At 60.9% G+C, this 24,339-nt stretch overlaps 1 protein-coding gene across 1 annotated transcript in view; it reads right to left on the bottom strand.

Moving 5' to 3' along the window:
• Positions 1 to 24,086, bottom strand: part of prodh2 (proline dehydrogenase 2) — a gene marked incomplete at its 3' end in the record, with an annotated part of 25,067 nt that extends 981 nt beyond the window's left edge. The window contains exons 1-6 of the mRNA XM_072494991.1: positions 23,930 to 24,086; positions 18,528 to 18,611; positions 14,139 to 14,219; positions 7,618 to 7,764; positions 5,660 to 5,826; positions 5,154 to 5,264 (exon numbers count right to left, since the gene is read on the bottom strand). Coding sequence (XP_072351092.1) covers positions 5,154 to 5,264; positions 5,660 to 5,826; positions 7,618 to 7,764; positions 14,139 to 14,219; positions 18,528 to 18,611; positions 23,930 to 24,019 — 680 coding nt within the window. The remainder of the gene's footprint in view (positions 1 to 5,153; positions 5,265 to 5,659; positions 5,827 to 7,617; positions 7,765 to 14,138; positions 14,220 to 18,527; positions 18,612 to 23,929) is intronic.
• Between the last annotated feature and the right edge of the window lie 253 nt (positions 24,087 to 24,339).

Below are 24,339 nucleotides of genomic sequence, written 5' to 3' on the forward strand. Positions count from 1 at the left end.
ATCCCCCGGGGAGAGAGCGACCCCATCCCCCGGAGAGAGAGAGAGAGAGACCCCATCCCCCGGGGAGAGAGAGAGACCCCATCCCCCGGGGAGAGAGAGACCCCCATCCCCCGGAGAGAGAGAGACCCCATCCCCCGGGGAGAGAGAGACCCCATCCCCCGGGAGAGAGACCCCATCCCCGGGGAGAGAGAGACCCCATCCCCCGGGGGAGAGAGACCCCAACCCACGGGGAGAGAGAGAGAGACCCCACCCCCCGGGGAGAGAGACCCCATCCCCCGGGGAGAGAGAGACCCCCACCCCCCGGGGAGAGAGACCCCATCCCCCGGGGAGAGAGAGAGACCCCATCCCCCGGGGAGAGAGACCCCATCCCCCGGGGAGAGAGTCCCCATCCCCCGGGGAGAGAGTCCCCATCCCCCGGGGAGAGAGACAGACCCCATCCCCCGGGGAGAGAGAGAGACCCCATCTTCACCGGGGAGAGAGTCCCCCATCCCCCGGGGAGAGAGAGCGACCCCATCCCCCGGGGAGAGAGAGCGACCCCATCCCCCGGGGGGAGAGAGACCCCATCCCCCGGGGAGAGAGAGCAACCCCATCCCCCGGGGAGAGAGACCCCATCCCCCGGGGAGAGAGAGACCCCATCCCCCGGGGAGAGAGAGACCCCATCCCCCGGGGAGAGAGACCCCAACCCCCAGGGAGAGAGAGAGAGAGACACCACCCCCCGGGTAGAGAGACCCCATCCCCGGGGAGAGAGAGACCCCACCCCCCGGGGAGAGAGACCCCATCCCCCGGGGAGAGAGAGAGACCCCATCCCCCGGGGAGAGAGACCCCATCCCCCGGGGAGAGAGTCCCCATCCCCCGGGGAGAGAGACCCCAACCCCCGGGGAGAGAGAGAGAGACCCCACCCCCCGGGGAGAGAGACCCCATCCCGGGGAGAGAGAGACCCCACCCCCCGGGGAGAGAGACCCCATCCCCCGGGGGAGAGAGACCCCATCCCCCGGGGAGAGAGGGAGACCCCATCCCCCGGGGAGAGAGACCCCATCCCCGGGGAGAGGGGAGACCCCATCCCCCGGGGAGAGAGACCCCACCCCCCGGGGAGAGAGAGACCCCATCCCCCCGGGGAGAGAGAGAGACCCCATCCCCCCGGGGAGAGAGAGAGACCCCATCCCCCGGGGAGAGAGAGAGACCCCATCCCCCGGAGAGAGAGAGACCCCATCCCCCCGGGGAGAGAGAGACCCCATCCCCCGGGGAGAGAGACCCCATCCCCCGGGGAGAGAGAGAGACCCCATCCCCCGGGTGAGAGAGACCCCATCCCCCGGGGAGAGAGAGAGACCCCATCCCCCGGGGAGAGAGAGAGACCCCATCCCCCGGGGAGAGAGAGAGACCCCATCCCCCGGAGAGAGAGAGAGACCCCATCCCCCGGGGAGAGAGAGAGAGACCCCATCCCCCGGGGAGAGAGGGAGACCCCATCCCCCGGGGAGAGAGAGAGACCCCATCCCCCGGGGAGAGAGACCCCATCCCCCGGAGAGAGAGAGACCCCATCCCCCGGGGAGAGAGAGACCCCATCCCCGGAGAGAGAGACCCCATCCCCCGGGAGAGAGACCCCATCCCCGGGGAGAGAGAGAGACCCCAACCCCCGGGGAGAGAGACCCCATCCCCCGGAGAGAGAGAGAGACCCCATCCCCCGGGGAGAGAGACCCCATCCCCCGGGAGAGAGACCCCATCCCCGGGGAGAGAGAGAGACCCCAACCCCCGGGGAGAGAGACCCCATCCCCCGGGGGAGAGAGACCCCATCCCCGGGGAGAGAGAGAGACCCCATCCCCCGGGGAGAGAGAGAGACCCCATCCCCCGGGGAGAGAGAGACCCCATCCCCCGGGGGAGAGAGACCCCATCCCCCGGGGAGAGAGAGACCCCATCCCCCGGAGAGAGAGAGAGACCCCATCCCCCGGGGAGAGAGACCCCATCCCCCGGGGAGAGAGAGGGACCCCATCCCCCGGGGAGAGAGAGAGACCCCATCCCCCGGGGAGAGAGGGAGACCCCATCCCTGGGGAGAGAGAGAGAGACCCCATCCCCCGGGGAGAGAGAGAGACCCCATCCCCCGGGGAGAGAGAGACCCCATCCCCCGGGGAGAGAGACCCCATCCCCCGGGGAGAGAGAGACCCCATCCCCCGGAGAGAGAGAGAGACCCCATCCCCCGGGGAGAGAGAGCGACCCCATCCCCCGGGGAGAGAGACCCCATCCCCCGGGGAGAGAGAGAGACCCCATCCCCCGGGGAGAGAGAGAGACCCCATCCCCCGGGGAGAGAGAGAGACCCCATCCCCCGGGGAGAGAGAGAGACCCCATCCCCCGGGGAGAGAGAGAGACCCCATCCCCCGGGGAGAGAGGGAGACCCCATCCCCCCGGGGAGAGAGAGAGACCCCATCCCCCGGAGAGAGAGAGACCCCATCCCCCGGAGAGAGGGAGAGACCCCATCCCCCGGGGAGAGAGACCCCATCCCCCGGAGAGAGAGAGAGACCCCATCCCCCGGGGAGAGAGAGAGACCCCATCCCCCGGGGAGAGAGACCCCATCCCCCGGGGAGAGAGAGGGACCCCATCCCCCGGAGAGAGAGAGACCCCATCCCCCGGAGAGAGAGAGAGACCCCATCCCCCGGGGAGAGAGAGAGACCCCATCCCCCGGTGAGAGAGAGAGAGAGACCCCATCCCCCGGGGAGGAGAGAGAGAGAGACCCCATCCCCCGGGGAGAGAGACCCCATCCCCCGGGGAGAGAGAGACCCCATCCCCGGGGAGAGAGAGACCCCATCCCCGGGGAGAGAGAGACCCCATCCCCCGGGGAGAGAGAGAGAGACCCCATCCCCCGGGGCGAGAGACCCCATCCCCCGGGGAGAGAGAGAGACCCCATCCCCGGGAGAGAGAGAGACCCCATCCCCCGGGGGGAGAGAGACCCCATCCCCCGGGGAGAGAGAGGGAGACCCCATCCCCGGGGGGAGAGAGACCCCATCCCCCGGGGGGAGAGAGACCCCATCCCCCGGGGGGAGAGAGACCCCATCCCCCGGGGGGAGAGAGGACCCCATCCCCCGGGGGGAGAGAGACCCCATCCCCCGGGGAGAGAGAGAGACCCCCCATCCCCCGGGGAGAGAGAGTGAGACCCCATCCCTGGGGAGAGAGACCCCATCCCCCGGGGAGAGAGAGACCCCCATCCCCCGGGGAGAGAGAGAGACCCCATCCCCCAGGGAGAGAGAGACCCCATCCCCCGGAGAGAGAGAGACCCCATCCCCCGGGGAGAGAGAGAGACCCCATCCCCGGGGGAGAGAGAGAGACCCCATCCCCCGGAGAGAGGGAGAGACCCCATCCCCCGGGGAGAGAGAGACCCCATCCCCCGGGGAGAGAGAGACCCCATCCCCTGGGGAGAGAGAGAGACTCCATCCCCGGGAGAGAGAGAGACCCCATCCCCCGGAGAGAGAGAGAGACCCCATCCCCCGGGGAGAGAGAGACCCCATCCCCCGGGGAGAGAGAGACCCCATCCCCCGGGGAGAGAGAGAGACCCCATCCCCGGGGAGAGAGAGAGAGAGACCCCATCCCCCGGGGAGAGAGAGACCCCATCCCCCGGAGAGAGAGAGAGAGACCCCCATCCCCCGGGGAGAGAGAGACCCCATCCCCCGGGGAGAGAGAGACCCCATCCCCCGGGGAGAGAGAGAGAGAGACCCCATCCCCCGGGGAGAGAGAGAGACTCCATCCCCCGGGGAGAGAGAGACCCCATCCCCGGGGAGAGAGAGACCCCATCCCCCGGAGAGAGAGAGACCCCATCCCCGGGGAGAGAGAGAGACCCCATACCCGGGGAGAGAGAGACCCCATCCCCCGGGGAGAGAGAGAGACCCCCATCCCCCGGGGAGAGAGAGACCCCTTACCCCGCAGAGTAGGGGACCCTTACCCCGGGGAGAGTCGGACCCGTACCCCGAGGAGAGTGGGGGGACCCGTACCCGGGGGAGAGTGGGGGACCCGTACCCCGAGGAGAGTGGGGGACCCGTACCCGGGGGAGAGTGGGGGACCCGTACCCCGGGGAGAGTGGGGGGACCCGTACCCCGGGGAGAGTGGGGGACCCGTACCCCGGGGGAAAGTGGGGGACGCATACCCCGGGGAGAGTGGGGGACCCGTATCCCGGGGGAAAGTGGGGGACGCATACCCCGGGGAGAGTGGGGGACCCGTATCCCGGGGAGAGTGGGGGACCCGTACCTGTGGGAGAGTAGGGGACCCGTACCCCGGGGAGAGTGAGGGACCCGTACCCGGGGGAGAGTGGGGGACCCGTACCCCGGGGAGAGTGGGGGACCCGTACCCCGGGGAGAGTGGGGGACCCGTACCCCGGGGGAAAGTGGGGGACCCGTACCCCGGGGGAAAGTGGGGGACCCGTACCTGTGGCAGAGTGGGGGACCCGTACCCCGGGGAGAGTAGGGGACCCGTACCCCGGGGAGAGTGGGGGACCCGTATCCCGGGGAGGGTGGGGGACCCGTACCTGTGGGAGAGTGGGGGACCCGTATCCCGGGGAGAGTGAGGGACCCGTACCCCGGGGAGAGTCGGACCCGTACCCCGGGGAGAGTCGGACCCGTACCCCGGGGAGAGTGAGGGACCCATACCCCGGGGAGAGTGGGGGACCCGTATCCCGGGGAGAGTGGGGGACCCGTACCCGGGGGAGAGTGGGGGACCCGTACCCCGGGGAGAGTTGGGGACCCGTACCTGTGGGAGAGTAGGGGACCCGTACCCCGGGGAGAGTGAGGGACCCGTACCCCGGGGAGAGTGAGGGACCCGTACCCCGGGGAGAGTGAGGGACCCGTACCCCGGGGAGAGTGAGGGACCCGTACCCCGGGGAGAGTCGGACCCGTACCCTGGGGAGAGTGGGGGACCCGTACCCCGGGGAGAGTGAGGGACCCGTACCCGGGGAGAGTAGGGGACCCGTACCCCGGGGAGAGTGAGGGACCCGTACCCGGGGAGAGTAGGGGACCCGTACCCCGGGGAGAGTGAGGAACCCGTACCCCGGGGAGAGTGGGGGACCCGTACCCCGGGGAGAGTGAGGGACCCGTACCCGGGGAGAGTAGGGGACCCGTACCCCGGGGAGAGTGAGGAACCCGTACCCCGGGGAGAGTGGGGGACACTGTGACGTTCTTTACCTGCGCAGAGCGTGTGTAACTGACGTCTCGTTGTGTGTGGCGATAACCAGGCTGAATTTCTGCCTCTTCTCTCTGACCAACTCCAACATTTTATCGAGCAGTTTCTGGTAACTGTAAAACCAAATCAACACGTCACCAATTCACATCATCTCCCCCTCGCTCTTAGGGCCGCACGGTGGCGTAGTGGTTAGCACTGCTGCCTCACTGCGCCGAGGTCCCGGGTTCGATCCCGGCTCTGGTCACTGTCCGTGTGGAGTTTGCACATTCTCCCCGTGTCTGCGAGGGTCTCACCCCCACAACCCAAAGATGTGCAGGGTAGGTGGATTGGCCGCGCTAAATTGCCCCTTGATTGGTAAAAATAATTGGGTACTCTAAATTTATTATAAAGGAAAGAAAAACAAAGCACTGCCCCTCCCCCCGGATTCTCACTCCTGATACCCACCCTCGCTTCCCCTCCTCCCGCCCCCCCCCCACTCCCTCTCCACCCTTACCCCCACAAACATTACTTGCTGTTTGTATCCTCCCAGGAGGCCTGGATGGGATCCGGGTATCCGAGACGTTTTGCCAGCTCCCTCTCCTTCTCCATGTATGCCCCTCGCACCAACTTCACTCCGAAACACAGCCCCCGGCTGGAGGCCCACTCAACATCCGCAGAGAGGCGGGCGTCACAGTGCTGGGACAGGGAGAGAGAGCACGGGGTTAGGTACAGAGTAAAGCTCCCCTACACTGTCCCCATCAAACACTCCCTGGACAGGGACAGCACGGGGTTAGATACAGAGTAAAGCTCCCCTACACTGTCCCCATCAAACACTCCCAGGACAGGTACAGCACGGGGTTAGGTACAGAGTAAAGCTCCCCTACACTGTCCCCATCAAACACTCCCAGGACAGGTACAGCACGGGGTTAGATACAGAGTAAAGCTCCCTCTACACTGTCCCCATCAAACACTCCCAGGACAGGTACAGCACGGGGTTAGGTACAGAGTAAAGCTCCCCTACACTGTCCCCATCAAACACTCCCAGGACAGGTACAGCACGGGGTTAGATACAGAGTAAAGCTTCCTCTACACTGTCCCCATCAAACACTCCCAGGACAGGTACAGCACGGGGTTAGGTACAGAGTAAAGCTCCCCTACACTGTCCCCATCAAACACTCCCAGGACAGGTACAGCACGGGGTTAGGTACAGAGTAAAGCTCCCCTACACTGTCCCCATCAAACACTCCCAGGACAGGTACAGCACGGGGTTAGATACAGAGTAAAGCTCCCCTACACTGACCCCATCAAACACTCCCAGGACAGGTACAGCACGGGGTTAGATACAGAGTAAAGCTCCCTCCACACTGTCCCCATCAAACACTCCCAGGACAGGTACAGCACAGGGTTAGATACAGAGTAAAGCTTGCTCTACACTGACCCCATCAAACACTCCCAGGACAGGTACAGCACGGAGTTAGATAGAGAGTAAAGCTCCCCTACACTGACCCCATCAAACACTCCCAGGACAGGTACAGCACGGGGTTAGATACAGAGTAAAGCTCCCTCTACACTGTCCCCATCAAACACTCCCAGGACAGGTACAGCACGGGGTTAGATACAGAGTAAAGCTCCCTCCACACTGTCCCCATCAAACACTCCCAGGACAGGTACAGCACGGGGTTAGATAGAGAGTAAAGCTCCCCGACACTGACCCCATCAAACACTCCCAGGACAGGTACAGCACGGGGTTAGATACAGAGTAAAGCTCCCTCCACACTGTCCCCATCAAACACTCCCAGGACAGGTACAGCACGGGGTGAGATACAGAGTAAAGCTCCCTCTACACTGTCCCCGTCAAACACTCGCAGGACAGGTACAGCACGGGGTTAGATACAGAGTAAAGCTCCCTCTACACTGTCCCCATCAAACACTCCCAGGACAGATGCAGCACGGGGTTAGATACAGAGTAAAGCTCCCTCCACACTGTGCCCATCAAACACTCCCAGGACAGGTACAGCACGGGGTTAGATAGAGAGTAAAGCTCCCCTACACTGACCCCATCAAACACTCCCAGGACAGGTACAGCACGGGGTTAGATACAGAGTAAAGCTCCCTCTACACTGTCCCCATCAAACACTCCCAGGACAGGTACAGCACGGGGTTAGATACAGAGTAAAGCTCCCTCCACACTGTCCCCATCAAACACTCCCAGGACAGGTACAGCACGGGGTGAGATACAGAGTAAAGCTCCCTCTACACTGTCCCCGTCAAACACTCGCAGGACAGGTACAGCACGGGGTTAGATACAGAGTAAAGCTCCCTCTACACTGTCCCCATCAAACACTCCCAGGACAGATGCAGCACGGGGTTAGATACAGAGTAAAGCTCCCTCCACACTGTGCCCATCAAACACTCCCAGGACAGGGACAGCACAGGGTTAGATACAGACGGTGGTGTGTGAGGTTGAATTGTCAGTAAATTGCTCACCTTGAGATAGCATTGGTAGGTATTCCAAATTGCGGGTTCTGACACATTGAAGCGCCCCATCAAGGCCATAGTAACTAATGATAGAGCGGGGTTGAGGTAGGTGTATTCCGCGTCCACCAGGAGGCGCACTCCGTTCTGCTTGGCGTACTGTAACGGGAAACGCGAAGGAGTAAGATTACCCCAGACCCGACCCAGCTCATCCCATCCAGTCCCTCAGACCGCACACCAACTCCCTCCTCAATGACCCCCTCCTCCCTCCTGTCCCTCACTTCCTATCAAACGGTTAAATCGGTTAAATCTCCCCCTTAACCTTCCCTGCACTCCAGCCGCCAACCTATCTGTCTCTCTCTGTGTCGTCGTCACAACTAACTGTATTATATGTATTACGGTAAGACTCCTGTACTAGAGGTACATGGGTAAATCCCTGCCTGCTGGCTCCGCCCAGTAGGCGGGGTATAAATGTGTGTGCTCGCCGTGCTGCAGCCATTCTGCTTCCAGCTACAGGAGGCACAACATCTTTGCTCAATAAAGCCTCGATCATTCCACTTGTGGTAATTGACGGTGCATCAATTTATTGAGCAAAGATTTTTAAACGATGGATCTCCGCACCAAGCCTGATCGCCTGCAGCAGAGCCCTCAAGCAGCCAACGCTCCGTCCGCTTTGACCACTGGCTAGCCGGCTTCGAAAACTACCGCCGAACATCCGCTGAGGAACGCTCGGACTCGCAGAAGCTCCAAGTCCTCTATTCACGGGTGAGCCCTGACATTTTTCCCCTCATCCGGGATGCGGCCACTTACTCCGAAGCGATGGAGCTCCTGAAGGGACATTACGTTCGGCCAGTGAATCAAGTATACGCCAGACACCTCCTGGCCACGAGACAGCAACCCGCCGGGGAGTCTCTGGACGGTTTCTGGCGTGCCCTGCACATCCTGGCGAGGAACGGTGACTGCCAGGCAGTTTGGGCAGCCCAGCACACAGGACCTTTAATCCGAGACACCTTCGTTACGGGCATGAGGTCTGCGTACGTCCGCCAGCGGCTACTGGAAGGGGGAATGCTCGATCTTGCGGGAACTAGGCAGCTCGAGAACTCGTTAGAAGTGACCTCCCGTCACGTCCAGTCCTACGCCCCCGACCGCGCGGCGCCCTCGTGGGCATCGTGGGCCCCACCAGCTGCCGACTCCAGCTCACCGCAAGCCTGCGCCGCGCGGCAGCCAGCCAACCCTGGGGGGCCCAAGTGCTATTTTTGCGGGGAGAACAAACACCCCCGGCAGCGCTGCCCGGCGCGGAGCGCGACCTGCAACGGGTGTGGGAAGAAGGGACACTTTGTTTCTGTTTGCCAGGCCCGGTCGGTCGCCGCTGTTTCCAGGCCCGGCGTTCCTGCACCCCCCACGTGCGGCCCAGGGGCGCCGCCATTTTCGCCGCCATTTTGTACGGGGCCTCAGGACCCCTGCTCGTCTGGCCGTTCATCGCCTGCCACCACTGACCAGTCCAGGGTCTCCCAGCATCGGGCCCAGCTCGCCTCTATCACCCTGGACCAGTCCCGGCCCCGCAGCCTCGCGACCGCGACAACGAGGGTGAAGATCGATGGGCACGAGATGCGCTGCCTTTTTGACTCCAGGAGCACAGAGAGCTTCATCCACCCCACGACGGTGAGGCGCTGCTCCCTCCCAGTACACCCCGTCACCCAGAGAATCTCCCTGGCCTCCGGATCCCACTCCGTGGAAATCCGGGGTTACTGCATCGCGACCCTCACCGTCCAGGGCGTGGAGTTCAGCAACTTCCAGCTCTACGTCCTCCCCCACCTCTGCGCTGCCCTGTTACTCGGCCTGGACTTCCAGTGCCACCTCCAAAGCTTAACCTTAAAATTCGGCGGACCCGCACCCCCCCCCCCCCCCTCGCCGTATGCGGCCTCACGACCCTCAAGGTCGACCCACCTTCCCTGTTTGAGAATCTCACCCCGGATTGCAAACCCGTCGCCACCAGGAGCAGACGGTACAGCGCCCAGGACCGGACCTTCACCAGGTCGGAGGTCCAACGGTTTCTGCGGGAAGGTGTCATTGAGGCCAGCAACAGGCCCTGGAGAGCCCAAGTGGTGGTAGTGAAAACTGGGGAGAAACACAGGATGGTCGTGGACTACAGCCAGACCATCAATCGGTACACGCAGCTCGACGCGTACCCCCTCCCACGCAGCTCGACGCGTACCCCCTCCCACGCAGCTCGACGCGTACCCCCTCCCACGCAGCTCGACGCGTACCCCCTCCCACGCAGCTCGGCGCGTACCCCCTCCCACGCAGCTCGGCGCGTACCCCCTCCCACGCAGCTCGACGCGTACCCCCTCCCACGCAGCTCGACGCGTACCCCCTCCCACGCAGCTCGACGCGTACCCCCTCCCACGCAGCTCGGCGCGTACCCCCTCCCACGCAGCTCGACGCGTACCCCCTCCCACGCAGCTCGACGCGTACCCCCTCCCACGCAGCTCGACGCGTACCCCCTCCCACGCAGCTCGACGCGTACCCCCTCCCACGCAGCTCGACGCGTCCCCCCTCCCACGCAGCTCGACGCGTACCCCCTCCCACGCAGCTCGGCGCGTACCCCCTCCCACGCAGCTCGGCGCGTACCCCCTCCCACGCAGCTCGACGCGTCCCCCCTCCCACGCAGCTCGACGCGTACCCCCTCCCACGCAGCTCGACGCGTACCCCCTCCCACGCAGCTCGACGCGTACCCCCTCCCACGCAGCTCGACGCGTACCCCCTCCCACGCAGCTCGACGCGTACCCCCTCCCACGCAGCTCGACGCGTACCCCCTCCCACGCAGCTCGGCGCGTACCCCCTCCCACGCAGCTCGACGCGTACCCCCTCCCACGCAGCTCGACGCGTACCCCCTCCCACGCAGCTCGGCGCGTACCCCCTCCCACGCAGCTCGGCGCGTACCCCCTCCCACGCAGCTCGACGCGTACCCCCTCCCACGCAGCTCGGCGCGTACCCCCTCCCACGCAGCTCGACGCGTACCCCCTCCCACGCAGCTCGGCGCGTACCCCCTCCCACGCAGCTCGACGCGTACCCCCTCCCACGCAGCTCGACGCGTACCCCCTCCCACGCAGCTCGACGCGTACCCCCTCCCACGCAGCTCGGCGCGTACCCCCTCCCACGCAGCTCGACGCGTACCCCCTCCCACGCAGCTCGACGCGTACCCCCTCCCACGCAGCTCGACGCGTACCCCCTCCCACGCAGCTCGACGCGTACCCCCTCCCACGCAGCTCGACGCGTACCCCCTCCCACGCAGCTCGACGCGTACCCCCTCCCACGCAGCTCGACGCGTACCCCCTCCCACGCAGCTCGACGCGTACCCCCTCCCACGCAGCTCGACGCGTACCCCCTCCCACGCAGATCTGACGTGGTCAATCAGATTGCGCAGTACCGGGTCTTTTCCACAGTGGACTTGAAGTCCGCCTACCACCAGCTCCCCCCCCGCCCGGAGGACCGCCAATACACCGCGTTCGAAGCAGACGGTCGCCTCTATCACTTCCTTAGGGTTCCCTTCGGCGTCACTGACGGGGTCTCGGTCTTCCAGCGAGAGATGGACCGAATGGTTGACCGGTACGGACCGCGGGCCACCTTCCCGTACCTAGATAACGTCACCATCTGCGGCCACGACCAGCAGGACCACGACGCAAACCTCCAAAATTCCTCCAGACCTCCAAACTCCTTAACCTCATGTACAATAAGGAGAAATGCGAGTTCCGCACCAACCGCTTAGCCATCCTTGGCTATGACGGGGAAAATGGAGTTCTAGGGCCCGACCCCGACCGCATGCGCCCCCTGCTGGAACTCCCCCTCCCCCACTGCCCCAAGGCCCTGAAACGATGCCTGGGGTTTTTCTCCTACTACGCCCAGTGGGTCCCTAATTATGCAGACAAGGCCCGCCCACTCATCAAGTCCACCATTTTCCCCCTGACGGCTGAGGCCCCCCAGGCCTTCAACCGCATCAAGGCCGACATCGCCAAGGCCGCGATGCACGCGGTCGACGAGTCCCTCCCCTTCCAGGTCGAGAGCGATTCATCGGACATCGCTCTGGCCGCCACCCTCAACCAGGCGGGCAGGCCCGTGGCCTTCTTCTCCCGCACCCTCCATGCCTCCGAAACTCGGCACTCCTCTGTCGAAAAGGAGGCCCAAGCCATTGTGGAAGCTGTGAGACATTGGAGGCATTACCTGGCCGGCAGGAGCTTCACTCTCCTCACTGACCAACGGTCGGTTGCTTCATGTTTAACAACACACAGCGGGGCAAGATCAAGAATGACAAGATCGTGAGGTGGAGGATCGAGCTCTCCACCTATAATTACGAGATTTTGTATCGCCCGGGGAAGCTCAACGAGCCCCCAGACCCCAATCCCGAGGTACATGTGTCAGCGCACAAGTGGACCAACTCCGGACCCTACACGATGGTCTCTGTCACCCAGGAGTCACCCGCTTTTATCACTTCATAAAGGCCCGCAATCTGCCCTACTCCATTGCGGAGGTCAGGGCGATCACCAGAGACTGCCAGGTCTGCGCGGAGTGCAAACCGCACTTCTACCGGCCAGACCTGGTGAAGGTTTTCCCGCTCCTTTGAACGCCTCAGCGTGGACTTCAAAGGGCCCCCTCCTCTCCACCGACCGAGACACGTACTTCCTGAACGTGATTGACGAGTACTCCCGGTTCCCCTTCGCCGTCCCCTGCCCCGATATGACATCTGCCACGGTCATTAAAGCTCTCAACAGCATCTTCGCCCTGTTCGGTTTCCCCACCTACATCCACAGCGATCGGGGATCCTCCTTTATGAGCGATGAGCTGTGTCAGTTCCTGCTCAGCAAGGGCATCGCCTCGAGCAGGACGACCAGTTACAACCCCCGGGGAAACGGGCAGGTGGAGCGGGAGAGCGGGACATGTTTGGAAGGCCGTCCAACTGGCCCAACGGTCCAGGAATCTCCCGGCCTCCCGCTGGCAGGAGGTCCTCCCTGATGCACTCCACTCCATTCGGTCACTGCTGTGCACCGCGACTAACAACACACCCCATGAACGTCTTTTTACCTTCCCCAGGAAGTCCACATCCGGGGTATCGCTCCCGACTTGGCTCGCAGCTCCAGGACCCGAACTCCTCCGTAGGCACGTCCGACTCCACAAGGCGGACCCGTTGGTGGAGAGGGTGAAGTTACTCCACACTAACCCCCAGTATTCCTACGTGGCGTACCCCGACGGCCGCCAGGATACTGTCTCCCTCAGGGACCTGACACCAGCAGGTTCCCCACACACACACCCCTCCAGAGTCACTGAGGACCAGATCAGCATCGGAATCGCCACCACCAGTGCACCGCTCCCAGTGGCACGGCTAGGGCTGACAGTCACAGTCTCTGACCAGAGGAATTAGAGCCCGCCAGAAATCTTCTCCGGACTCACCAGGGAGTTGACTGCGAGTAGGGAGCACGTGTCTGGCGAAGAGCGTGTTCGTCCGCTGGGCGTAATTCTCTTTCAGTAACGCCATGGTGTCTGCGTAGTTCGGCGAATCCTGGATAAGTGGAAAGACGTTGGAGCTCAGCCGCGAGGAGAGGATCTGAATCTTCTGAGCTTCCGGAATTGGGTCTGGTGCAGACCTGATGTACGCTTCGAAACGGGCTAGCCAGTGTTCAAAGTCCTTTTTGGCGTCGCTTGATTGCGGATCTAGCTGCAGGTGATACGGAGGTCCATCTTCTGAAAACTTTAGTACAATAAATTGATGCACGATCAATTGCACAAAGACGAGAGTTGGATGCAATCGAGCTGGCGAAATGGCTGCTGTACGGGGAGCACACATACTTATACTCCGCCTACTGGGCGGAGCCAGCAGGCAGGGACTACCCCCGTACCTGTAGTACAGGGTCTTACCACACATCGCCTAATATATACAACAGTGGTGATTACCACACACCAACTGTATTAGATGTATATTGGATGTAGTACGGTAAGACTCGTGTATAAGAGGTACATGGGTAAATCCCTGCCTACTGGCTCCGCCCACTAGGTGGCGTATAATTGTGCGCGCTCGCCGGGGCTGCTCCCATTCTGGCAGCAGCTACAGGAGGCCACACATCTTAGCTCAATAAAGCCTCAATTATTCACTACTCTCGTCTTTATAGTAATTGGTAGTGCATCACTCATGTCTCTCTCTCTGTGACTCTCTCTGTCTCTCTCTCTCTGTCTCTCTCTGTCACTCTCTCGGTGTCTCTCTCTCTGTCTCTGTGTGTATCTCTCTCTCTCTGTCTCTCTCTATCTCTCTCTGTCTCGCTCTCTCTCTCTGTCTCGCTCTCTCTGGAAGGTGGGTGGGTTGGGGGTGGGGTAGAGTTGGGGGGGGGGGTTGTTGGGGTGGGGTTGTTATGGGGGGGTTATTGTGGGGATTGCGGGGGGTTGTTGGAGGGAGGTTGGAGGGGGATTGGTGGGGGGGGGGTGGGGGGGCTTGGGGGGGGTGGGGTGGGGGGGGGTTGGGGGGCGGGTTGGTGGGGGGGCCTCACCTGTCCAATGTCGTTAAGGCGCCGGAGGGAAGCCCAGAGATGTTGAGTCTCGAGGTCGGTCAGCGAGGGGAAGGTGAGATCCTGAACGGGAGGGAAGAGAGAGAGAGAGTGAGAGGGGGTATGAGGGGGAGGAGGGTGGTGGCTTCCCCCCCGCCTTGGGGCCTGTCCCATCCACTCAGTGACCGTGGGTCTGCCCCATGTTCTGAATCCATTCTTCTCCCTTCAGCTCCACCCTGGGGCCAAGTCCCTTCAGCTCCACCCTGGGGCCAAATTCCTTCAACGCTACCCTGGGGCCAAGCCCCTTCAGCTCCACCCTGGGGCCAAGTCTCTTCAGCTCCACCATGAGATCGAGTCCCTACAGCTCCACTGAGGGACCCAAGTCTCTTCAGCTCCAGCATGGGGCCAAGTCCATTCAGCTCCAGCATGGGGCCAAGTCCATTCAGCTCCAGCCTCGGGCCAAGTCCCTTCAGCTCCATCATGAGACCGAGACCCTACAGCTCCACCGTGGGACCTAGTCCCTTCAGCTCCAACATAGGACCAAGTCCAGCTGCACCCTGGGGCCAAGACCCTTCAGCTCCACCCTGGGGCCAAACCTATTCATCTCCACGCTGGGGCCAAGTCCCTTCAGCTCCACTATGGGACCAAATCCCTTCAACTCCAGCCTCGGGCCAAGTCCAGTCAGCTCCACCCTGGGGGCCAAGTCTCTTCAGCTCCACCATGAGACCGAGACCCTACAGCTCCATCATGGGGCCAAGTCCATTCAGCTCCACCCTGGGACCAAGTCCCTTCAGCTCCACCCTGGGGCCAAGTCCATTCAGCCCCACCCTGGGGCCAAGTCCAATCAGCTGCACCCTGGGGCCAAGTCCCTTCAGCTCCACTGTGGGGCCGTCCCTTCGGCTCCACCCTGGGGCCAAGTCCCTTCGGCTCCACCCTGGGGCCAGGGCCAAGTCCAATCAGCTGCACCCTGGAGCCAAGTCCCTTCAGCTCCACTGTGGGGCCGTCCCTTCAGCTGCACCCTGGGGCCAAATTCCTTTAGCTCCAGCCTCGGGCCAAGTCCATTCAGCTCCACCCTGGGGGCCAAGTCTCTTCACCATGAGACCGAGACCCTACAGCTCCATCATGGGGCCAAGTCCATTCAGCTCCACCCTGGGACCAAGTCCAGCCGCACCCTAGGGGCCATGTCCCTTCGGCTCCACCATGAGACCGACACCCTACAGCTCCATCATGGGGCCAAGTCCCTTCAGCTCCACCCTGGGACCAAGTCCCATCAGCTCCACTGTAAGGCCAAATCCCTTTAGCTCCATCATGGGACCAAGTCAATTCAGCTCCATCATGAAACCAAGTCCATTCAGCTCCACCATGGGGCCAAGTCTTTTTAGCTCCACCATGAGACCGAGACCCTACAGCTCCACCGTGGGACCGAGTCCCTTCAGCTCCACCCTGGGACCAAGTCACTTCATCTCCACCCTAGGGCCAAGTCACTTCAGCTCCACCCGGGAACCGAGTCCCTACGGCTCCACTCTGGGGTCGAGTCCCTTCAGCTCCACCCTGGGGCCGAGTCCCTTCAGCTCCACCCTGGGGCCAAGTCTCTTTAGCTCCACCATGAGACTGAGACTCTACAGCTCCACTGTGGGGCCAAATTCCTTCAGCTCCACCCTGGGGCCAAGTCCCTTCAGCTGCACTGCAAGGCCAAATCCCTTCAGCTCCATCATGGGACCAAGTCCATTCAGCTCCACCCTGGGGCCAAGTCCCTTCAGCTCCACTGCAAGGCCAAATCCCTTCAGCTCCATCATGGGGCCAAGTCCCTTCAGCTCCACCCTGGAACCGAGTCCCTTTAGCTCCACGTCCCTTCAGCCTGGGGCGGAGTCCCTTCAGCTCCACCATGAGACCGAGAACCTACAGCTCCACCGTGGGGCCAAGTCCATTCAGCTCCACCCTGGGACCGAGACGCTACAGCTCCACCGTGGGACCTAGTCCCTTCAGCTCCACCATAGGACCAAGTCCAGCTGCACCCTAGGGGCCATGTCCCTTCGGCTCCACCATGAGACCGAGACCCTACAGCTCCATCATGGGACCAAGTCAATTCAGCTCCATCATGGGACCAAGTCCATTCAGCTCCATCATGGGACCAAGTCCATTCAGCTCCACCATGGGGCCAAGTCTTTTTAGCTCCACCATGAGACCGAGACCCTACAGCTCCACCGTGGGACCGAGTCTCTTCAGCTCCACCCTGGGGCCAAGTCACTTCAGCTCCACCCGGGAACCGAGTCCCTACGGCTCCACTCTGGGGCCGAGTCCCTTCAGCTCCGCCGTGGGACCGAGTCCATTCAGCTCCACCCTGGGGCCAAGTCTCTTTAGCTCCACCATGAGACTGAGACTCGACAGCTCCACCGTGGGGCCAAATTCCTTCAGCTCCACCCTGGGGCCAAATCCCTTCAGCTCCATCATGGGACCAAGTCACTTCATCTCTGCCGTGGGACTGAGTCCCTTCAGCTCCATCATGGGGCCAAGTCCATTCAGCTCCACCCTGGGGCCAAGTCCATTCAGCTCCACCCTGGAACCGAGTCCCTTGAGCTCCATCATGGGGCCAAGTCCCAGGCTGAAGGGACTCGGTCCCATGGTGGAGCTGAATGGACTTGGCCCCAGGGTGGAGCTGAAGGGACTCGGTCCCTTCAGCTCCACCCTGGGGCGGAGTCCCTTCAGCTCCATCATGGGGCCAAGTCCCTTTATCTCCACCGTGGGACCAAGTCCCTTCAGCCTGGGACGGAGTCCCTTCAGCTCCACCATGAGACCGAGAACCTACAGCTCCACCGTGGGACCGAGTCCCTTCAGCGCCACCCTGGGGCCAAGTCCCTTCAGCTCCACCCTGGGGCCAAGTCCCTTCAGCTCCACCCTGGAGCCAAGTCCTTTCAGCTCCACCCTGGAGCCAAGTCGTCCGTTCAGCTCCACCATGAGACCGAGACCCTACAGCTCCACCGTGGGACCAAGTCCCTTCAGCTCCACCGTGGGACCAAGTCCCTTCAGCGCCACTCTGGGGCCAAGTCCCTTCAGCTCCACCCTGGGGCCGTCCCTTCAGCTCCACCCTGGAACCGAGTCCCTTCAGCTCCACCCTGGGGCCAAGTCCCTTCAGCTGCACTGCAAGGCCAAATCCCTTCAGCTCCACCCTGGGGCCAAGTCCCTTCAGCCTGGGGCAGAGTCCATTCAGCTCCACCCTGGGGCCAAGTCCATTCAGCTCCACCATGGGACCGAGTCCCTTCAGCTCCACCATGGGACCGAGTCCCTTCAGCTCCACCATGGGACCGAGTCTCTTTAGCTCCACCATGAGACCGAGACCCTACAGCTCCACCCTGGGGCCAAGTCCCTTCAGCCTGGGACGGAGTCCCTTCAGCTCCACCCTGGGGCCAAGTCCTTCAGCTCCACCCTGGGACCGAGTCCATTCTGCTCCACCCTGGGACCAGGTCCCTTCAGCTCCACTGCAAGGCCAAATCCCTTCAGCTCCATCATGGGACCAAGTCACTTCAGCTCCACCCTGGGGCCAAGTCCATTCAGCTCCACCCTGGGGCCAAATTCCTTCAGCTCCAGCCTCGGGCCAAGTCCATTCAGCTCCATCCTGGGACCGAGTCCCTTCAGCTCCATCATGGGGCCAAGTCCATTCAGCTCCACCCTGGGGCCAAGTCTCTTTAGCTCCACCATGAGACTGAGACTCTACAGCTCCACCCTGGGGCCAAATTCCTTCAGCTCCACCCTGGGGCCAAGTACCTTCAGCTCCACCCTGGGGCCAAGTCCATTCAGCTCCACCCTGGGTCCGAGTCCCTTCAGCTCCACCATGAGACTGAGACCCTTCAGCTCCACTGTGACCAAGTCACTTTAGCTCCACAGTGGGGCCAAGTCCCTTCATCTCCATCATGGGACCAAGTCCCTTCAGCTCCACCCTGGGGCCAAGTCATTTCAGCTCCACCATGAGACTGAGACCCTACAGCTCCACTGTGGCCAAGTCACTTTAGCTCCACAGTGGGGCCAAGTCCCTTCATCTCCATCATGAGACCAAGTCCCTTCAGCTCCACCCTAGGGCCAAGTCCCTTCAGCTCCACCATGGGACCAAGTCCCTTAGCTCCACCCTGGGGCCAGCTCAGCTCAGCCGTGGGAGGCAGATTCCCTTCAGCTCCGCCTTGGGGATGAGTCGCTTCCCCTCCACTGTGGGGCCTATTCCCTTTCCTCCACCATTGTGCCCAGTCCCTTTCCTCCACCCTGGGGCCAAGTATCTTCAGCTCCATCGTGGGGTGCCTCCAGCCCTCCCCGTGAGAGATGAAGAGAACGAGTCACCCCACCACACCGGGACCCACACACTCCCCTCTCAAACCCCCCTCCCCTGCCCCCACCCACCCTTACCTGGCCATCCATAACCTCCATCACACGGTGAACACCGAGGTCCTCAGCTCCAGAGGGCTGTGTGTGGGCCACGGCCAACTTTTTCTAGCGAGAGAGAGACAGAGAGAAACTGAGAGCAGTTCTAAACCGACTTATCAACATTTTCTTTAAAGCCCCTCTGGAACTTACAAGGTTGAGGGGAAGTTTTCATTACCTCGCGAGGGGGGCTGGATGGGCCTCCTCCTGTTCCTGGGTAACAGGCTGGAGAGGGGCTGAATGGGCCTCCTCCTGTTCCTGTGTAACAGGCTGGAGAGGGGCTGAATGGGCCTCCTCCTGTTCCTGTGTAACAGGCTGGAGAGGGGCTGTATGGGCCTATTCCTGTTCCTGTGTAACAGGCTGGAGAGGGGCTGAATGGGCCTCCTGTTCCTGTGTAACAGGCTGGAGAGGGGCTGAATGGGCCTCCTGTTCCTGTGTAACAGTCTGGAGAGGGGCTGAATGGGCCTCCTCCTGTTCCTGGGTAACAGGCTGGAGAGGGGCTGAATGGGCCTCCTCCTGTTGCTGTGTAACAGGCTGGAGAGGGGCTGAATGGGCCTCCTGTTCCTGTGTAACAGTCTGGAGAGGGGCTGAATGGGCCTCCTCCTGTTCCTGGTAACAGGCTGGAGAGGGGCTGAATGGGCCTCCTCCTGTTCCTGTGTAACAGGCTGGAGAGGGGCTGAATGGGCCTCCTGTTCCTGTGTAACAGGCTGGAGAGGGGCTGAATGGGCCTCCTCCTGTTCCTGGGTAACAGGCTGGAGAGGGGCTGAATGGGTCTCCTCCTGTTCCTGTGTAACAGGCGGGAGAGGAGCTGAATGGGCCTCCTCCTGTTCCTGTGTAACAGGCTGGAGAGGGGCTGAATGGGCCTCCTCCTGTTCCTGTGTAACAGGCTGGAGAGGGGCTGAATGGGTCTCCTCCTGTTCCTGTGTAACAGGCTGGAGAGGGGCTGAATGGGCCTCCTCCTGTTCCAGTGTAACAGGCTGGAGAGGGGCTGAATGGGCCTCCTGTTCCTGGGTAACAGGCTGGAGAGGGGCTGAATGGGGCTCCTCCTGTTCCTGTGTAACAGGCTGGAGAGGGGCTGAATGGGCCTCCTCCGTGGGCAGCACGGTAGCACAGTGGTTAGCACCGTTGCTTCACAGCTCCAGGGTCCCAGGTTCGATTCCCGGCTTGGGTCACTGTCTGTGCGGAGTCTGCACATCCTCCCCGTGTGTGCGTGGGTTTCCTCCGGGTGCTCCGGTTTCCTCCCACAGTCCAAAGATGTGTGGGTTAGGTGGATTGGCCATGATAAATTGCCCTTAGTGTCCAAAATTGCCCTTAGTGTTGGGTGGGGTTACTGGGTTATGGGGATAGGGTGGAGGTGTTGACCTTGGGTAGGGTGCTCTTTCCAAGAGCCGGTGCAGACTCGATGGGCCGAATGGCCACCTTCTGCACTGTAAATTCTATGATTCTATGATTCCTGTTCCTGTGTAACAGGCTGGAGAGGGGCTGAATGGGCCTCCTGTTCCTGGGTAACAGGCTGGAGAGGGGCTGAATGGGACACCTCCTGTTCCTGTGTATCAGGCTGGAGAGGGGCTGAATGGGCCTCCTCCTGTTCCTGGGTAACAGGCTGGAGGGGGGCTGAATGGACCTCCTCCTGTTCCTGTGTAACCGGCTGGAGAGGGGCTGAATGCGCCTCCTCCTGTTCCTGTGTAACCGGCTGGAGAGGGGCTGAATGGGCCTCCTGTTCCTGTGTAACAGGCTGGAGAGGGGCTGAATGCGCCTCCTCCTGTTCCTGTGTAACCGGCTGGAGAGGGGCTGAATGGGCCTCCTGTTCCTGGGTAACAGGCTGGAGAGGGGCTGAATGGGCCTCCTCCTGTTCCTGTGTAACAGGCTGGAGAGGGGCTGAATGGGCCTCCTCCTGTTCCTGTGTAACAGGCTGGAGAGGGGCTGAATGGGGCCCCCTGTTCCTGTGTAACAGGCTGGAGAGGGGCTGAATTGGCCTCATCCTGTTCCTGTGTAACAGGCTGGAGAGGGGCTGAATGGGCCTCCTGTTCCTGTGTAACAGGCTGGAGAGGGGCTGAATGGGCCTCCTCCTGTTCCTGGGTAACAGGCTGGAGAGGGGCTGAATGGGCCTCCTCCTGCTCCTGTGTAACAGGCTGGAGAGGGGCTGAATGGGCTTCCTGGTCCTGTGTAACAGGCTGGAGAGGGGCTGAATGGGCCTCCTGTTCCTGTGCAACTGGCTGGAGAGGGGCTGAATGGGCCTCCTCCTGTTCCTCGGTAACAGGCTGGAGAGGGGCTGAATGGGCCTCCTCCTGTTCCTGGGTAACAGACTGGAGAGGGGCTGAATGGGCCTCCTCCTGTTCTTGTGTAACAGGCTGGAGAGGGGCTGAATGGGCCTCCTCCTGTTCCTGTGTAACAGGCTGGAGAGGGGCTGAATGGGCCTCCTCCTGTTCCTGTGTAACAGGCTGGAGAGGGGCTGAATGGGGCCTCCTCCTGTTCCTGTGTAACAGGCTGGAGAGGGGCTGAATGGGCCTCCTCCTGTTCCTGTGTAACAGGCTGGAGAGGGGCTGAATGGGGCCTCCTCCTGTTCCTGTGTAACAGGCTGGAGAGGGGCTGAATGGGCCTCCTCCTGTTCCTGTGTAACAGGCTGGAGAGGGGCTGAATGGGCCTCCTCCTGTTCCAGTGTAACAGGCTGGAGAGGGGCTGAATGGGGCCTCCTCCTGTTCCTGTGTAACAGGCTGGAGAGGGGCTGAATGGGCCTCCTCCTGTTCCTGTGTAACAGGCTGGAGAGGGGCTGAATGGGCCTCCTGTTCCTGTGTAACAGGCTGGAGAGGGGCTGAATGGGCCTCCTGTTCCTGTGTAACAGGCTGGAGAGGGGCTGAATGGACCTCCTCCTGTTCCTGGGTAACAGGCTGGAGAGGGGCTCAATGGGCCTCCTCCTGTTCCTGGGTAACGGGCTGGAGAGGGGCTGAATGGGCCTCCTCCTGTTCCTGTGTAACAGGCTGGAGAGGGGCTGAATGGGCCTCCTCCTGTTCCTGGGTAACAGGCTGGAGAGGGGCTGAATGGGCCTATTCCTGTTCCTGTGTAACAGGCTGGAGAGGGGCTGAATGGGCCTCCTCCTGTTCCTGTGTAACAGGCTGGAGAGGGGCTGAATGGGCCTCCTGTTCCTGTGTAACAGGCTGGAGAGGGGCTGAATGGGCCTCCTGTTCCTGTGTAACAGGCTGGAGAGGGGCTGAATGGGGCCTCCTCCTGTTCCTGGGTAACAGGCTGGAGACGGGCTGAATGGGCCTCCTCCTGTTCCTGGGTAACAGGCTGGAGAGGGGCTGAATGGGGCCTCCTCCTGTTCCTGTGTAACAGGCTGGAGAGGGGCTGAATGGGCCTCCTCCTGCTCCTGTGTAACAGGCTGGAGAGGGGCTGAATGGGCCTCCTCCTGTTCCTGGGTAACAGGCTGGAGGGGGGCTCAATGGGGGATATGCTGGGCCAGGAGGTTACAGATTGTGTTTGATACAATTCTGGAGTATTATATGTAGCTTGCCCAGTAATGGTTTTATAATCCTCTTGTATGTATATATATCTTATAAAAATCCTGCTTTTAAAGACAATTAGATTCTGTGGGTACAGAGAGAGCAATTAAAGCATCGTAAAAATGAGGTCAACCTTATTTCAAACCATGATTGTTAGTGATGGACATGCCTCAAAGGTTTTACCTACGAATTTGGGGGAGTAGACAATTACTGACATTGTGTTCAAACTTAAGTAATGGAGGTCATGAGATTTGAGTGGGATAAGGATGATGTTGGGGGCTGAAGCGGTCAGGTGTTGAATTTTAGTGAAAGAACGTGCTGTGGAAAGAACGGGAGCATTTTCTTTGCCACATTCTGTGAAATCAAACAGTAATTTGACACAGGCAAGAATTAGCAGGCTGTTTACTGAAGGATCTCTCTCTCAAAGCAGTCTCCCCAAACATCTCTGAAGAGTATGTATTCCTGTGCCTGCGATCTGTATGGAAAAGTGGATTTCGACTTGAGAGGAGTTTTGCTTGGCTGGAGATAAAGAAGTTAGAGTTAGGCGTCATGCGAGAGTGCCTTTAAGAATTGGATGTTGAAGAAATGTACCTTTAGGAAATGGAGCTGATCATATTACTGAAGTGATGTCAGAGGGTGGGGGGAGCTGAGCTGAGCTCACTTCTGCTTTAGGTTTCAGTTTGAGAGAGCAGCTGGGAGTGTCTGTGTGATTAGCTGAGAGCTGCAGGAAGAAAAGCAAGGTGCTGGAGCTGAAGTCAACCAAGCTGATATATCTCTGCCATCCAACAGAAAAAACTGCGACCTGGTGTGTTACTGTTTTTGTGAAGGTGAAGCCTTGTGGATGTGTAAAGGAACAGTTTGAAGAATTGGGTAGTGTTGTAATATTTTCGGGGTTATCTTTGAAGTAAGGGGTGTTAAGAGATCCAAAGTTTATTTAAAAGGTTAATTTGAATTCATGGAATAAACATTGTTTTGTGTTAAAAACCACGTGTCCATAATTGTAATCCCATCCCTGGAGAACAAGCCGTGTGCTGGAAAAGCAACAATCCATTAAAGGGGGAGGTTGGTTGAACTCCATGATACATTTTGGGGTTCTGAAAACGCCTCTCACATAATATAGGAGATGAGTGTTTTATTTTATTGTTAAGCATTGTTTAATTGGTAATTGTAAGCTATTACTTTTATGAGTTCTGCACTATCTGTGCGGAGTCTGCACATCCTCCCCGTGTCTGCGTGGGTTTCCTCCGGGTGCTCCGGTTTCCTACCACAGTCCGAAGATGTGCAGGTTAGGTGGATTGGCCGTGATAAATTGCTCTCAGTGTCCAAAATTGCCCTTAGTGTTGGGTGGGGTTACTGGGTTATGGGGATAGGGTGGAGGTGTGGGCTTGGGTAGGGTGCTCTATCCAAGAGCCGGTGCAGACTCGATGGGCCGAATGGCCTCCTGCTGCACTGTAAATTCTATGATGATATTCAAGTTAGTTTACTCCCATGTGAGCAATAAAGATTCTTTCGAACATTTTATCCCAATTACTCGTGAAATCATTTCTCACAGCCCTAGACAATATCGGAAGAGACGGAAGAGGGGTGGGGGAGACGGAGGGGTGGGGGAGACGGAGGGGTGGGGGAGACGGAGGGGTGGGGGAGACGGAGGGGTGGGGGAGACGGAGGGGTGGGGGAGACGGAGGGGTGGGGGAGACGGAGGGGTGGGGGAGACGCAGGGGTGGGGGAGACGGAGGGGTGGGGGAGACGGAGGGGTGGGGGAGACGGAGGGGTGGGGGAGACGGAGGGGTGGGGGAGACGGAGGGGTGGGGGAGACGGAGGGGTGGGGGAGACGGAGGGGTGGGGGAGGCGGAGGGGTGGGGGAGGCGGAGGGTGGGGGTAACTCACACACAGGTCTGCACCCATCAGCGCTGTAACCTTCAACTGCATCATCGAGCGATAGTTCGATCCCAGGGAGAGATCCACACATTTCAGCATCGTCCGGAGATTGTTCTCGTACCAATGCTCACTGTGTCCGTAAAAATCGAGAGGGAGAGATAGTGCGAGCAAGTCACTCAGGAACCCCTCTCCCCCAGCACCCTGCGTTACTAACTGTATCTCTACTGATGTTAATCCAGCTCCCTCACACTGTCACTCAGTAACTCTCTCCCCCAGCACCCTGTGTTACTGACTGTATCTCTACTGATGTTAATCCAGCTACCTCACACTGTCACTCAGTAACCCCTCTCCCCCCGCACCCTGTGTTACTGACTGTATCTCTACTGATGTTAATCCAGCTCCCTCACACTGTCACTCAG

This window comes from Scyliorhinus torazame, unplaced genomic scaffold, assembly GCF_047496885.1.
Source record: "Scyliorhinus torazame isolate Kashiwa2021f unplaced genomic scaffold, sScyTor2.1 scaffold_1756, whole genome shotgun sequence".
Lineage (NCBI taxonomy): Eukaryota > Metazoa > Chordata > Chondrichthyes > Carcharhiniformes > Scyliorhinidae > Scyliorhinus > Scyliorhinus torazame.